The sequence below is a fragment of the Leptodactylus fuscus genome, chromosome 1, assembly GCF_031893055.1.
Source record: "Leptodactylus fuscus isolate aLepFus1 chromosome 1, aLepFus1.hap2, whole genome shotgun sequence".
NCBI lineage: Eukaryota > Metazoa > Chordata > Amphibia > Anura > Leptodactylidae > Leptodactylus > Leptodactylus fuscus.
Genome location: NC_134265.1, coordinates 245995653 through 246011484, shown reverse-complemented (window position 1 = coordinate 246011484; position 15832 = coordinate 245995653). Strand labels below are relative to the sequence as shown.

The window sequence follows — 15832 nt, the reverse complement described above, 5'->3', positions numbered from 1 at the left end:
TACTTCACTTCCTAGTAATCCCTCTTTTCCAATTTTATTAAAACAGAAAAGACTGAATGTGTAAAGCTCTGATCTGTCAGGCGTATTCATACCGGTCAAATAAACATTTAGTCACTTATTATGTTTCATACTCTACAGAACTAGATTTAAGCAAAAGCCTCTGCACATATGATACTGATGCCTATAACACATCTTCCCCAAATATTCACAATATTCTTAGATGGTATTCCTGAATGTTATTGTCTTTATTAAGAGCTTGAGTGCCCTAAATACAATGGTGGTCTAGCAGTCTCCTCTCCATGGATATATAGTTGAAGCGCTTAATTGGTTAAGGGGAATTTTCTTTTTCATCACACTTTTATTTCATTGTAGCTCACTGTATAGAATGTGAGCAGAGTTATTTTATATACCGTATATACTCGAGTATATGCCGACCCAAATATAAGCCACAAAAACTGGGAAAACTTATTAACTCAAGTATAAGCCTAGTCATAAGTTGCAGGTCTTCAATTTGGCCCAGACACCCGGAAGCAAAAGCGACAGCATCTATGTGTACGGGCCCATCGAAATATAATAGTCCACAATTTTATCCACCATTACAGACAAAAAGTCTGGTCATGTACATTATAGCTTAGTAACTCCATGTGCCTCATAGTAATAGCAGTTATCCATCATGTCCCTCACGTTAACCCCTTGTGTGCCTCACATAAGAGTTACTAATATGTGGGACATATGGAGGTAATAATTAGCTATCTTCATAAGTTCCTTTATTAGTACCCCCATGTGTCTCACATATTAGTAACCGTTATATGGGGCACCCAGGGGTTAATATGAGGGACATGATGGCGTTAACTGCTATTAATGTGAGGCACCTAGAGTTACTGAAAATAAATTAATAACCCTAAATGCCTGACATTAATGGGAATAGTAACTCAGGAGGTATCTGTGTGTTTTTCTTTCACTTTATTCTAGCTTCCTCTCCTCAATGCAGGGCAACAGCAGGGGCCTCCTTCCTCACGGGCTTTCATCTCTCTTGTTAGAGAAGGGGTAGTGTCCTATAGAATTACTGTAGCACTAAAGAACATCCCCTTCATTTAATTTATGCAGGTCCTTGAAGATCCTGTGCTCCATGAGTCATTTTCCTAATGCAAATGCATTGGTTAAGGAACTGATCAGGGCCCCTGACCAATGCATTTGTATTAACAAAACAACCCTGAGTTGGACCCTGACTCGAGTGTGTGTGTGTGGAGGGGGGGGGGGGTGTCTATAACCAGCCGCAATAGTAATGTATAGAATCTCCCATACAATAGTGAAAAAAAAGAAGCTTTAAAAAAATATAATAAAAAAATAAAGTGAATAAAAGTTCTAAATCCCTCCTTTCCCTAGAATATATATAAAAGTAGAAAATGACTGTGAAACACATACACATTAGGTATCCCTATGTCTGAAAGTGCCTGGTCTACTGAATATAGGATATCTTCAGTGCTCCTGTTCTGTCCGGAAGGGGTTAATAGGAGCACTGCAGATACCCTATATTCAGCCAGGCTGAATTCCAAGTGGGAAAAAAAAACAGTCCTCAAGCACAGGGAAGGGGCAGACAGACAACCAAAACACCCCCTCCCCTTCCCCAGCACCCAGCAACTACTGTACCAAAAACTTAGACCATTTTAATTTTTGAAATTTTCCAGTAGCTGCTGCATTTCCCCCCTAGGCTTATACTCGAGTCAATAAGTTTTCCCAGTTTTTGGTGGTAAAATTAGGGCCTCGGCTTATATTCAGGTCGGCTTATACTCCAGTATATACGGTAACACTATCTAATACTAATAGCATGTAAGTGATCTAATGCATTTCCTTTCGAAGCACCCCGTGTTTCATCATTTTTGGTTAAGAGGATTGGACCTATTAGACTGATAACCTCTATAGTCAAATTAGTTGATGGTTTGACACATGCAGTTATGTGACTATATCTAGGGCCCTTACTATAGCTTGAAATTTATAGCTTCCAAGTGGGCTTCTCTTGAACTTTTTTGGAGAAGGTTGTTACAAGGATGATGTTTTACCTCAGGCCTACTCACATGTACATATCCATGAGATTCCAGGCTGTTACTTTCATTTTGAACGTGTCCATGCAATTTGTAGACAGGTGCTAAGACCTCTAGGTGAAAAATTCCCCATTTTATAGTCACTATTGCCGGTCGTACCCTAAATCCTCATTTAATGGTCTAAGAGTCCAAAAGTCGTCATATTGGATTATCACCGTCATAACCGTAGGTTGGAGAACAAACGCCTGGGCAGTTCATCTCTGTGTTCCTCAGGGAACATTAGTTAACAGCTAGGATGTCTAGACTTGAGGGACCATCTGCTAAGTGTCAGGTGTACTGATAAAGATGGGCCAACAGGCTAATCTGTACTGCCACCATATAAATCTCTCATTTTCATAAAATACTCCTCTATTCAAAATAAACTCCTTCAATAATGCAAATCCTCTTCAATCCTCTACCAGTGTCACTCTTATACAGTGTTGGACAAAAGTATTGGCACCCTGGCAATTCTGTCAGATAATACTCATTTTCTTCCAGAAAATGATTGCAATCACAAATTATTTTTTATTATTGTCTTTATCTAATTTGTCTTCAATGGAAAACCTCAAAAAGAATCGTCAAAAAGCCAAATTGATATAATTCCACAGCAAACATATAAAAGGGGGTGGACAAAAGTATTGGCACCGTTTGAAAAAATCATGTGATGCTTCTCTAATTTGTGTAATTAACTGCACCTGTTACTTACCTGAGGCACTTAACAGGTGGTGGCAATAACTAAATCACACTTGCAGCCAGTTGAAATGGATTAAAGTTGACTCAACCTCTGTCCTGCGTCCTTGTGTATACCACATTGATCATGGAGAAAAGAAAGAAGACCAAAGAACTGTCTGAGGACTTGAGAAGCAAAATTGTCTGGCACATTTTTGGAGTTTTGTGTAAAATGATCAATGATTTGACTGCTTTTTCATTCTCTTTTGTGTTTTTTCATTGCAAGCAAAATAAATGAAGATATTCATACCAAAGAGTTTGTGCTTGCAATCATTTTCTGGAAGAAAACGAGTATTATCTGACAGAATTGCAGGGGTACCAATACTTTTGGCCAACACTGTAATGTGTTATTACCATTGTTTGGCCTTACATCATACTTTATACATTATACTATTATACATTTCAATAATAAAATCAACATCCGTTAAGTTTTACAAATGTAAATGTTTAATGGTATAATTTAGCAATTGCATTGTACAGTCATTTGTGTGAGATTACAGAAATAAACATAAGACATTTTAGAAAATAATTTAACAAAATCAGATTAGACAGCACATTGTTTCCTAACAAATCATCAATGAGAAACAGGAAATATTTGGTGCAATTGGTGAAAAAAGCTTCTCAAAACAATGTGCTGTCTACTGGTCCAAGTGCATGGTCCTTCTGTATTTTAAATTATTATATAAAAATGTATCTCCCAGAGGGATAATACCCACTTATTTTGTTATTAAAGTCCTTGCAATGAAAATATATCTGTACACCAATGTCAAAAAGGAGTATTTTCATTTGAGATAATGCACAACTGCAGTTTAGCAGCATCATTTGTGAATACATTATTGTTTTGTAACCGGAGCTTATTACATTTTAATGATACTTAATTGAATACATTAGTGTAAAGCGTCTTGTGTCCAGATGTTGGTTTTGAACTGATAATGCTGGAAACAATGAACAGGTCTGATAGCTTTGTAAACAGAGCCTTCTGTACTTGCAATATTCCTCTGGACCTTAAAATAAAGAGAAGGAAACCATTAAAGTAAAATCAGTTTGTGTGTTAAGCAGAAAAATACATAAGTAGTGGGATTATAACATTGCTGGTCATAATATTTCTACCAGAAAAGTATTTGAAATTAATGCAATGCTGCAAAACTTCACTATTTTCTGATCAGTGGGGGTCTAAATGCCCGGACCCTCATAATTTAAAGAATCAAAGTCCTGTATTTTGTATTAACACTGAGTATACATTTCAGAGCCATCAAAGTTTCTTCTTGAATGGACTGTGTTGGGGTGTCCACCAAAAAGTCAAAGATTTTCAAGTACCCCCAACAATTCAGTATTTAATTATGGCTGGTTAGACAGAGTCTTAGATGTGAGACTACATACTGTCCAGTACTGTAATTACTAAAGAACTAGATTTGGTGGTGTGTAAACAGCCTATATCATATATTATATGACAATGATAGCGCTACTCTAGATGCTACTATATTAGAAAGCAGAAGTAATGTCAGAAGGGCCATGATATAGATGTGGCCACTGCACATGCCCCATCTTATTTTTTACAAAAAATATTATTGAAATTTTACGAGAATACAATACAGGTTCAAAACAATATACAAAACGTAGAAGACAACCATGGTTTCACAGCAACATATACCAATAAAGTACAACAGACTTAAGTTTAATACAACAGTATCAAAAATAGGTAGTGCAATACATATAAAAAATATATAAAACTGTCCATGCACAGGAGTAGTCAGGCATGGTATGAGGATAGACAAATTATCAGTCAAGTCTTGCCATAGGGGTGGAAGGGGGAGGGGAGTTCAGAGTGGACAAAGCAAAGGAACAAGAGAACAAATGAGCAAATGTACAGGCCTAATGAACTAAAAAGAGTGGTCGGATCACTCTCCAACAACCTATAAAGAGGATGGCCTGCCACACTAAAACGCGTGCAGATCTATCAGCCAACAATTGTCAACAGTATGGTAATCAGTCAATTAGAGATAATCGATAGGTTTCCCCAGAGAACTCCATAAAGAGGAGGATCCCCCTGAAGACCTAAAAGAACAATAGTAACAAAACTTATAATGACAGTAATATTTAAGGCTTACAGATCATCAAGGGGTATATAGTGGGGAAAACGAGGTTGACCATAGCTCCCAACATTTTGTAAACCTATCCAATCTACCAATATTGCATGCATAGATACGTTCATACTAATACTTCAATGACACCACCAATATCAACTACGTCAGTGTCGAACAGGAAGTAGACTTCTATCTACGTGCTATGAGTAGACAAGCAGCTCCAAGTACCTGGCATATTACAGTCCTATACCTATTTGGCAATAAGTGAATGTTCAGCAAGAGTAGTGCCATCTCATGCCCCATCTTAAAGGGAACCCGTCAAGGTAATTTGGGACATTAGCTCACCCACTGTTCCTCATAGACCAGGGATTTAGTATAATAAATTGCCCTATTGTAAAGACAGCCATGCCTACAATAAAAATAAAACAATTTTCTACTGACCCTGCTGCTATACTCCCCATGTCGGAGAAGTTCTTAACTGAAGCCAGAAGAATACCCCTCAGCTTCACTGAGCGTGTGCCGTATGTCCGGCGCTGAGTGAATTCCGGGTGTATATCCTCAGCATCACTAAAGAACTGTACAGGTTTAGTATCCCAAACTGACAGATTCTCTTTAAGATGGCTATATGCAACACTTTAGATCAAATGCAAATGGCTAAAGAAAGGTTGGAATGTTGGATCTCAACATGTTCAATATCTTTGCTGCGATAAGTTGCTGAAAAAGGTGTCAGCTGATTCCCCCTTATTGAATCAACATGCATGCTCAGCCAAGTATATTCTAGGTGTGTCAGGAGAGACAGCTGTGAGTCATCCTATAATATAATATGAGCACAAAGCTTGTGAATATATCCGGTGGCAGAACTAATGATTCTCTGTTATTGGGATTACTTGTTAAATAGCCTTCTGTGATGTTTCCTTGGAGTAATAAATGGAAGAGAAGGAACCTTCGCCTCATTGCCTACATTTTTAAAAGGTGAAGAATGTCACTGAATTGAGAATGCAGGGGAATCCACAATTTTCTTTATGATCCTTTAATAATATTCATTCATAATCTTGTCACAGTATGTTACACTATATAACTGCATAGGATTTCTATTGTGCTGTAAACATTAAGGTGAGACCAGGTCTTTTTCCCTATGCAGAGTACAGGGAGAAATCTGTGAGTGATGCATCTAAAAAGTGTTATTTTATATATAAAAAAACTACTGCTAAAAAAGTAATATAGCGATAATACAGTATAATGGTGGAGTCTGTCACTACCTTCTGTTACTCTGAGATAGGGTGAAAAAAATCTTCTTAAATGTGGGATACAGATGGGTTATGGCAACATGTTATACATCAGTTTTTGCATATTGTATGAGTAAACATGAATGACACTGGGAATATTATAGCTATCATTATGGATTGTACAGAATTCATTGTGGAATATTAATATGCAGCCATGGTAAATAAAGTAGTTGTGGATTCAGGCTGCTTACTGAGACATACCGAGGCAAACCGATGCTGGCAGTCACTAACACTAAAAGAAAAGCAGTGGCGAAAAAGTCTAACAGCAGCTGTCAGGATCCCCTGAGCAAAAGGAAATGCGTTTGTTTGGAACTGCTCTGGGGAATGGCGGACTGGCTTTTTCTCTATCCAACTTGAGCTGCTGATCTGCTACCTGTTTTCTCTGTCCTTCGGAAGCACTAGTATTTTATTATTCCATAGTATAATTCTGCTGAAATGGATGAAAATAGAAAGAAAAGAAAACTTTATCGTTTATGACAACTTTTCACTGTGCCGTTGTGATCCACAAAAGATCACACAATTACAATACACAGGATAAAAACCAGAAAGGGTTTTGAAAATGAAAATATTAACCATATGCTTTCCCTTCATCCAGCTGCTCTCCCGTGCCTTGGTTAAACTCAATGTGCATATGTCTTTTTTCAAACGCACTATATAACTATGTATTCATATTAAGTACCCAACATATGAAAAAAAAAAAATGCATATTACTTTTACATTCTGTAATTTTGGAGCTACATGTGTTTTTTGGGGGTTTGCTTTCTTGAATGCCGCTAGGAGCTACATATAAAGGCAGCACCGTGCCACCTCTTGAGTACTGGAATCTGGGGTTTGAATATGATTCATAGATTTTGTATGTAGCCCCTGTATGTAACTGAATATTTCAGGTTCTGGTTTCCTACTATGCACAAAATAAAATTGATTGAATTTCTATAAATTTGTCCATACACTGTATGTGTGTGTGTTTGAAATTGTGAGTCTCAATACGGACAGAGAGAAGTTTAAAAAGGGTGACCTGGCGCCCGTCTGGTGGAAATAGTAGACTCCAGTCAGGAGCCCACCGGGCCAATTGCAGCTCTTACCCGGACACCGTCCCACACAGTGGGTGGTGAAAAAATGGAAAGGATATATAGAAAAACCGGGAACTGGCAGAGTGCTCTGCCAGTTCCCGGTTTTTCTATATATCCTTTCAATACGGACAGGGATTTATATGAGTGGTAAATATGTGTTTTTAGTGCTGTGAAAAATGTTGTCTCTCCAGATGTATCCTTCCTGAACCTTTCGTCTAGCTAATCAAATCCTGCAATATAAGATGACCAGCTTATAAAAATATGATTTTGTGATACTATGTCACTGTCCTATTAGAGATAGATATGATAGTTGTATTCTAAACTGTTAAGGATTTTGTTATCAGGTCCCAACAATGTATCAAATTTGTTTAATGAGAAATTGGAATACTTAGGCTAGGTTCACACTAACGCTCAGTTTCCATCCTTTGAGTAGGCAAGGGAACCCCAAGGACAGAAATCCTGTTCACCTAAAAAAGCGGTTACCATTATAAAATATAATGGGATCCACTGGGTTTCTGCTGATTTTATACTGAAAGTGTCATGCCGATAGAGAAAAGTCTTACGTGCAGGACTTTTCTCTCCATCGATTTACGCAGATTCTCCTGAACGCGTGTGAACCTAGCATTGATTGGCTTTTTTATGCCATTTTTTTTTATTGGCCTTTGATCACACAGGCCATCAATATTTTACTGAAGTACTACACATGGAATTCCTTACCTATCCATTGTTTGGGACTACTGCCAGGCCTGGCACTATACAATGTCGGAAACAGAGTGCTCTGTAAAATGTACAGTGGTTGTGTGATGTTATTGTAGCTCAGCTCCTATTCATTTCAAGGCAAATTGAGTTGTCTCTTCACATTATATAGTACCAAGCCTGAACAGCTAGTGAGAGCAGGGGTCATGTGTTGGGTCCCAATGATAAGATAGCCTAGCCTTAAGTGGGGTTTTCCCATCTCAGTGTTTCAGCAGTCCGCCAGCAGTCTCTTCTTCTCACTTCCTGTATCCCCCCCCCCTTCCACCCAGCTTGCTGAAAGGGCATGAGAAGGATCAAAATACTTATGCAGATCAGATAATATGCACAAGCTTGTAGAAACTGACTCAGTGTTATCTGTGTGTTTACACAGAGAGATAACAGAATTGCAAACTGCAATTAGCTGAACAATTGTCCTGCTGGCAAGAGCAGTGAGTGAGTGATGTTACTTGTCATACAGGTCGGTGGTTATAGCAATGATGTGTAATCAATGGGATAAATAAGTTCACATAGCAGGCAAACAAAGAAGTATTTCTAAAGCAATATATTTAGGAAAAGTCTTCAATTTACACAAGCTACATAGATAGGATCCTTGAGAAGGGACAGCCCCTTTAAAATAGGCCAACAAAAAAAAAAGCACAAAACACCTTGTTAACTGAATTTGAGCTACAGATGCAACTCAGCTAACCCAAATGTCTACAATTAATTGAACTGATGAAGCCGGATCTCTTATCACAGAAGACAACAAATATCAATTAAAAGTTTTTATTATTTTCTGTAGTAAAATATGAGATTGCAGATGTTTAAGCAGTTGCAGCAGTTAGTGTTAACTCTGCTACATCTGTAAGTCAAGGGCAGACACATAAGTGTATTAGAAAGAGGAAATAAACTGATAAAGCTACTGATACTTGACAGAAAATTTCTATATAACTGTTAGGTGACACCAGGATACAAGCTTTTTCAGCTTTCGAAATGTTATAGACCCCTGCAGTATCTTTTCAATGACAAAAATATCTTAACATCCAACATTTTAATTGGGTCATGAATGAAGATCAGTCAGGTTCAGTAACAATGATCAGGCATTGTTTCATTGTATAAGCTGCCATTTAGCATAAGCCTTTGATTTTTTACATTTTTATTTTTTGCTCAACTTTACTTCTAGACTATATTGCAAGAAAAAAATTTCCATACTAAAAATAAAATACATTTCTATTAGCTTCCAAAATAGCATATATTTCTATTACCTTCCTTAACCATCCTGCCAGCTCATAAAGTCAGTTCCTCTTCTCATATTTCATCACCTCCATTTATTTTGTTGCTGTATTTTATTTTAACCTTAATTTTGCCACCTGTAATCTCCTTCTTTATATAACCGCCATCCCGAACTGTTCTGTTATACGGTGCACTGTTTGTATTGCAACTTAATTGATATTGTAAATGTAAAACACCAGACACTGCTGAAAATTCATTATAGAGGATTTGCTGTTTTTCGGATTATTTTACTTCATGAAATTCAGCATCTGAATAATTGGAATAATGTTCTGCGTTGAGGCACCACATTACTGAATTAAAAGAGTTTAAGTTACAAAATTAATTGTTTTTAAGAAATTCTCCCTAAGTCAGTGCCTATTTGTTAACTTCTTGTTAGAGTATAATAGAACAGTTAATGGAATGGATTTATCAAACAAGCCACAAAGATTATTGCACTTTTTAACTCAACTTATAAATGGGCTGTTTATCCCATTATACTCTGGGCATTACAACAGAATAAAGCCTGGTAGCACAGCTATAATCCTGCTCACATGCTATTAAGTCTAATCCAGGACATTTTACAGTTGGTTACATTGGAAGGATTTTCTTGGCATCCAGTACAATTTGTATCAATCTAGAACAAGATAAGTAACACACATTTTTGCAGTTTTTTTGTAACCAACAAGAACATGTGTGCGACCAACTATATAGTCAATAGATTTGGCTTTGCATATATTCCATATGTAACAAGACAAGTATTGAGTAGACCGAGACTGTAAATAATACATCCTACTGTCCATCAGATTGCATGTCTGGCTAATGAATTAAATAGCCGGAAAATCTTATCTGATGAAAAAAATACTTGGGAGCTGGAAGAGAACCTGGACTGTCCTATCCTTTATGGAAGCAAATGCCACCACAACATAGCATTAGCAGTGTGACAATTATGGAGTTAAAAAAAATCAAACTTCAGTCTCCTCCCTGGCTGTGGAATATCAAGGACTCCCTCTGCATCCAAAGGAAAGTTTTCCTCTTCCTCCAGTCTAGGAGCCCAAAGTCCTCCACCACCATGACCAGACCCAGTTCTATATCCTCCTCTAGTTACTTTTGTACTACCACTGGGTAGGTATTCGATCGAATACTACGGTATTCAAAATACTCGTACTCGATTGAGTACCACTCGCTATTCGAATGAAAAAGTTTGATGCAGAACCAGCATTGATTTGCCAAATGCTATACAGTCGGCCAATCAACGCTGGTTCTTCTCCTACCTTTAGAAGTCTTCTCCGTGCAGCTTCCCCACGGTGTCTTCCGGCTCTGAATTCACTCTGCCAGGCATCGGGCCTGGGCAGAGCCGACTGCGCATGCCCAGGCCCGATGCCTGGCAGAGTTAATTCAGAGCCAGAAGATGCGGGGACGCTGCACGAAGAAGACTTCTAAAGGTAGGAGAAGAACCAGCGTTGATTGGCCGACTGTATAGCATTCGGCCAATTCTGTATAGCATTCTCAGAGGATCCAGCCCAACCCTCACTCGTGGACTTGGTAAGTATAATTTGATCGAATGTTGCCTACCCCTGAAACGAGCATTTTCCCCCCATAGACTATAATAGGGTTCGATATTCGATCGAGTAGTCGAACATTTAGGGTCTACTCGAATCGGATTTCGAACCTTGAACATTTTAGTCTTTGCTCATCTCTACTAATCAGCAATGGGATGCTGTGACGGTATGCCAATGCACATCAGCAACCCATCACAGCTAGATAGTGGAAAAAAATGCCGGCAGCAGAAAATTAAGAGGACTTCCTCTTCATTTTCTGCCACATGAACTTACCCTGAAATTGAATAATTCTAACTAAAATATACTTCAGTCCTTCTTTCCTATAATTATGTAGTAGTATAACAAATGTTAGTGGGTTTTTTTCCCACTAGAAATTATTAGTAGCAATTGATTTGGATCATGCAGTGATAACATGTCTGTCCCCAAGCTTACAGTATTACAAAACAAGGTATTCCTTATTTACTTTTTTAAAAGTCTTCAGTAGATGATACCTTTTTTAATGGCTAACTCATAATAATGACAGATTATAACGTTTTGAAGCTCCCGGCTTCTTCTTCAGATATAACTAAAAACTATTTCTGAAGGCTGCATATTTATGTACAACAGGACACATAGGGATAGAATTTTAGGAGGGAGGGGGGAAGAGGGAAGAGGCTTACTGGTATTTACATGTAAACAAACTCCCAGTTCCCAGTTCTTATCCGTTCAGAGTGTCTTTAAGGCTGTCTAAGGTCAGTGATTTTTTATAGGCTGACATGAACCTATGTGAAAGATTCATTCCATTCTCCAGAATGTTAAATAGAGTCATGCACTTGTACTCATAAATCTGTCTGTTCTTCTTGGATTTAAAATTCCCTCTTAAAATCAAAATTTTCATGTCATTGGTGATATTATGATCCTCGTTGCAGAAATGTTTTGACACAGGAAGGTGCATTCTTTGTTCTCTAATTGTATGGCAATGTGCGTTCATTCTCATTCTGAGCTTCTGACCCGTCTCTCCAACATATAGATTTTCAGTGGAAAGTTTGGTGCATATTATTAAATACACTACATTAGGTGTGTTACAGGTGAATGTATCTGGGATTTTATATTCCCTGTTAGAGTTTGGTATCTCTATCCTGTAAGTGGTCAGTATGTGAGGGCAGGTTTTGCATCTTTTATGTCCGCATGGAAATGTTCCTGTGTTAGTTGGAGATGACAGTGAGCTGCTGACAACCATATTCCTGAGGTTTGGTGGCTGTCTGTAGCACAGGAGAGGGGGATCTGGCAATATGGATTTTAGACAGTTGTCTTTTTTCTACCCACTAGCTAACACGGTACAAAAACAACATTTTCCTTACACTTATTTACTTTACTTATATAGTACCAACACTGTCCCATATAGGGCTCACAATCTAAATTCCATATCAGTATGTCTTTGGAGTATAGAGTGAAGGAAACATACACACATTCTATTTGTTGATAGGACAGCAGCACTGTAATCTCTGCAACTACCAATCATAATTTTCTCATAGCCTGTCTGGTGATGCCAGAAGCCCTTCTAGGTCACAGAAACTATGTCACCCTCTTCCATCAATCCACTCACCCTGCTCTTCTATCTTATATAACATATGGTGATGGCCATTTTAGTTCATTTGAGACAAATCCCACAAGTTAAAAAAACTAAGCTTTTGGAAAGTTTCCGCTTAATGCATGTTTCTGAGCACAAGTTAGTATATATAATAGCACTTTTTCAACATCCCTGGGGCAGAAAGGCTTAGTATAAACATATTGGAATGCTACAGCCTCTTAGAACATGTCAGTGTTTAGTATCCCAAATTTTCCTGACATGTTTGATTTACCCTATATATTATATATGGTCAGTGTTATTGGGTCATTATATAGTACACAATTGAGTGTACGTATACTATACTGTATAATAAGGACCCTGTCAAGAATTATACATGGAAAGACATTCCTATTCCATCTAGAATATGAAAGTCATAAAACTAATACATTAAAATTCATAAATTAATCTGCTCTGCTCAATGTGCTGTTAGGAAGGAGTTATCTTTCTAAAGCATTAAGATTAATAACATTTAGAAAATCCATTTTAAGTAAACTAAAATTGATACTAAGTATTAGGGCAACTGGAATTCTATGCCAGTATCCTGAAACCCAGAAACATAACATACCTTACCTATAGAAACTGCAAAATAAAATCAGCTACAACCTGAAATTTCTCTGTATCTTAGTTTTTAAAGGGGTTATTGAGATACAATAGATTTACAATTTACAGTTAAGATGTATTGTGCCTGAAAGTGGCATAATAGATACTGTATATGTGCCCTTTTACTATTTTCTTTGCTCCCTGGTCAACCAATTTCCTGCTAACCTGCAGTATAGTAATTGGAGTCAGGCTTAACACCTGCCCCTCTCAAAACTAAACCTTTAACTTTGCTGTCAAGATTGTCTGCAACATTATATAATGATCAATATATTCTTCAAATGTAATTTAAAGGGCCAGTCATCCAAAAAAATATACAATACTTTTAGTACATAGATTTAACATTTTTAGAAAATATAGAATCAATTAAAATATGGTAATAAATACTCAGCACGTAACTAAACTAAATAATGGTATTTTACAACTGGTAAGTTTGCCACTAAATAATTCCAATATATGTATGAAAATTAGGACTGACCACGATTTTTAATATATCTCATTAAAGAAATGTGCCTCCATTTATCAGGCTGAATTACTTTTTACTTTTTCATCTATGGAGAAGGAATGGGGAGGAGGAGCCTGTAGCAAAACATATTACTGTTAAAGGAGTTTTCCCATCTCTTTGTTTCAGCAGTTTGCCTGCAGTCTCTTCTCCTGTATTTCTCCCCCCCCCATCTCGCTGAAGGGGACACTGAAGTATCACAATACTTATGCAGATCAGATAATATGCAGATGCTTGTAAAGAAGGGACTCCGTGTTATCTGTGTATTTACATAGAGAGATAACAGACTCAGCTTTATCAGCAAACTGCAATTAGCTGAACGGATTGTCCTTCTGGCGCTGAGTAAGTGATATCACTTGTCCTACAGGTCTGTGATTATCACAACGCTGTGTAAACAGTGTGAGGAATAAAGCACCAAAAAATTTGTACCCAAAGTTTGTCTTTGCTCAACAGTTCTGAAAACCAATATCAATACATAAACAAAAAAACACAGAACCAACTCAAGTAACATAAAAATTACAATAATGTATTAAATATTCCAAAAAATAAAAAACATATAAGACACTGGAGGACAACAGAGGAAGATCCACCTAGATGTTTTTGGTGGACAAATACCGCAACCCTCCCACAAATGGCCGACTAGAAGTAACCCTTTAAATGAAACAATATATATAGAGACCCCAACAAATGTAGGTAACAATAAAGGTATGTCCATACATACACTGTCTTTCGTGAAATAGCATTCAAATGGTATCCTATATCCACAATGTAGTATAATGACTAGTCCAGATTATAAATAGTGTTTGCCACGGTATTATATAAAAACCAAAAGGTTCAAACAAAGATAACACTGATATGAATATCTACAACAAAAGAACCAGTCATAATAAATAACAATACATACCAATTGACATGCTGACAGCGTAATACTATGCACAGGGGAACTCCCAGGGTGCCACTTGTGGGATAAAAGAAGAATGCCTGACACGCATTTCGCCTAGCGTGGCTTCCTCATGTGAGGAATAAGTTCACATAGCAGGCAAACAAAGCAGCATTTCTAAAGCAATATATTTAGGAAATGTCTTCAATTTACATAATCTGCCAATACAGATTGGATCCTTGCTATTCTCTGCTACAGTGTGAGTCTGGGAACTTTTCAGACTTTGCTTAATCTTCATGATAAAACTTTATCTCTGCACAGAATAAGACAATAAATTATTTAGCTAGCTGACTGCAGCATTTTCCTCTACCCAACCCTCTATATAGAGTGCTGGATACAGAGACAAATCTCTATGCAAATAGTTTGACTAAAGATAAGTTGGGAAGGAAACAGATTTTAATAAGATAACTATAATAATAGCATATTAAGATAGATTTTTTTTTTTTACATTTACCTGTATTATTCATTTATGAAAAGTTGCTTTATAATTTGAGGTTTGTTTTAAACATATTTAAGTGTATATATATATATATATATATATATATATATATATATATATATATATAAGTTTAGTAAGAAAAACCGAATAACAGCTATACACCCAGAGTTCTAAATAAAGATGCTCCAGAGTTATTATGCATTATGGGGAATACAATTATTTACTAAAACAGACACGTCAAGAAAGTTGACCTAATTTCATAGAAACAACTGCATTTCTGTATACTAACATGTTGTCATATACCAAAATTATCATGCTTGGCTAGAAATGGTTTCCAATGCGATTAGCATTTCCTAGCAAATAAGTCTTTTCCAATATTTAATTGTTTTATATCAAGTAATAACCAATAGAACAAAGATTGCCTCTGGTTATTCTAGGAATACATACCATACTGGGTTCTGCATTATATAGACATTAATATAACACTATATCTAATCACCATTTAAGTAATTGGTTTGCTCTCAAAATGCTGATAGCTTTTGTCAAAAGGTAAACCAATCAATGACTTTGCTGCAAGGCAAATGTTACAGCAGTCTTCATTTTAATTAAAACCCCGCTCCCAAATATAAGCTGCAGGAAAATATTACTCTGCACTACAAGGTACGGCCAACAATATGAGAAAGCAATTTAAATAAAATTTGATCCCAATAAAGTCTGGTTCGTTCAATTACCCAATGACAAAATGTAAAAATGCAATAATAACCTACAGCAACTCAAACTTCGGTTCCCCTGGCAAGATAATAACTTAAAATTTAAGTTCAAATAAATATTTTCATCTCACTGATTCAATGGTCATAATTATTCTAAAATTTCATTGGCAGTTTGTGGGAGGGGCTTATTCAAGCTCTCACATAGTCAGCAGGAAAGGGGCA

At 36.9% G+C, this 15832-nt stretch overlaps 1 protein-coding gene across 2 annotated transcripts in view; it reads right to left on the bottom strand.

The window, feature by feature from the left end:
• Positions 1 to 3269: 3269 nt before the first annotated feature.
• CCSER1 (coiled-coil serine rich protein 1) overlaps positions 3270 to 15832 on the bottom strand; it is a 646501-nt gene continuing 633938 nt past the window's right edge. For both annotated transcript variants that reach the window (XM_075285086.1, XM_075285095.1), the window contains exon 10: positions 3270 to 3814. In XM_075285086.1, coding sequence (XP_075141187.1) covers positions 3698 to 3814 — 117 coding nt within the window. In that variant the 3' untranslated portion in view covers positions 3270 to 3697. The remainder of the gene's footprint in view (positions 3815 to 15832) is intronic.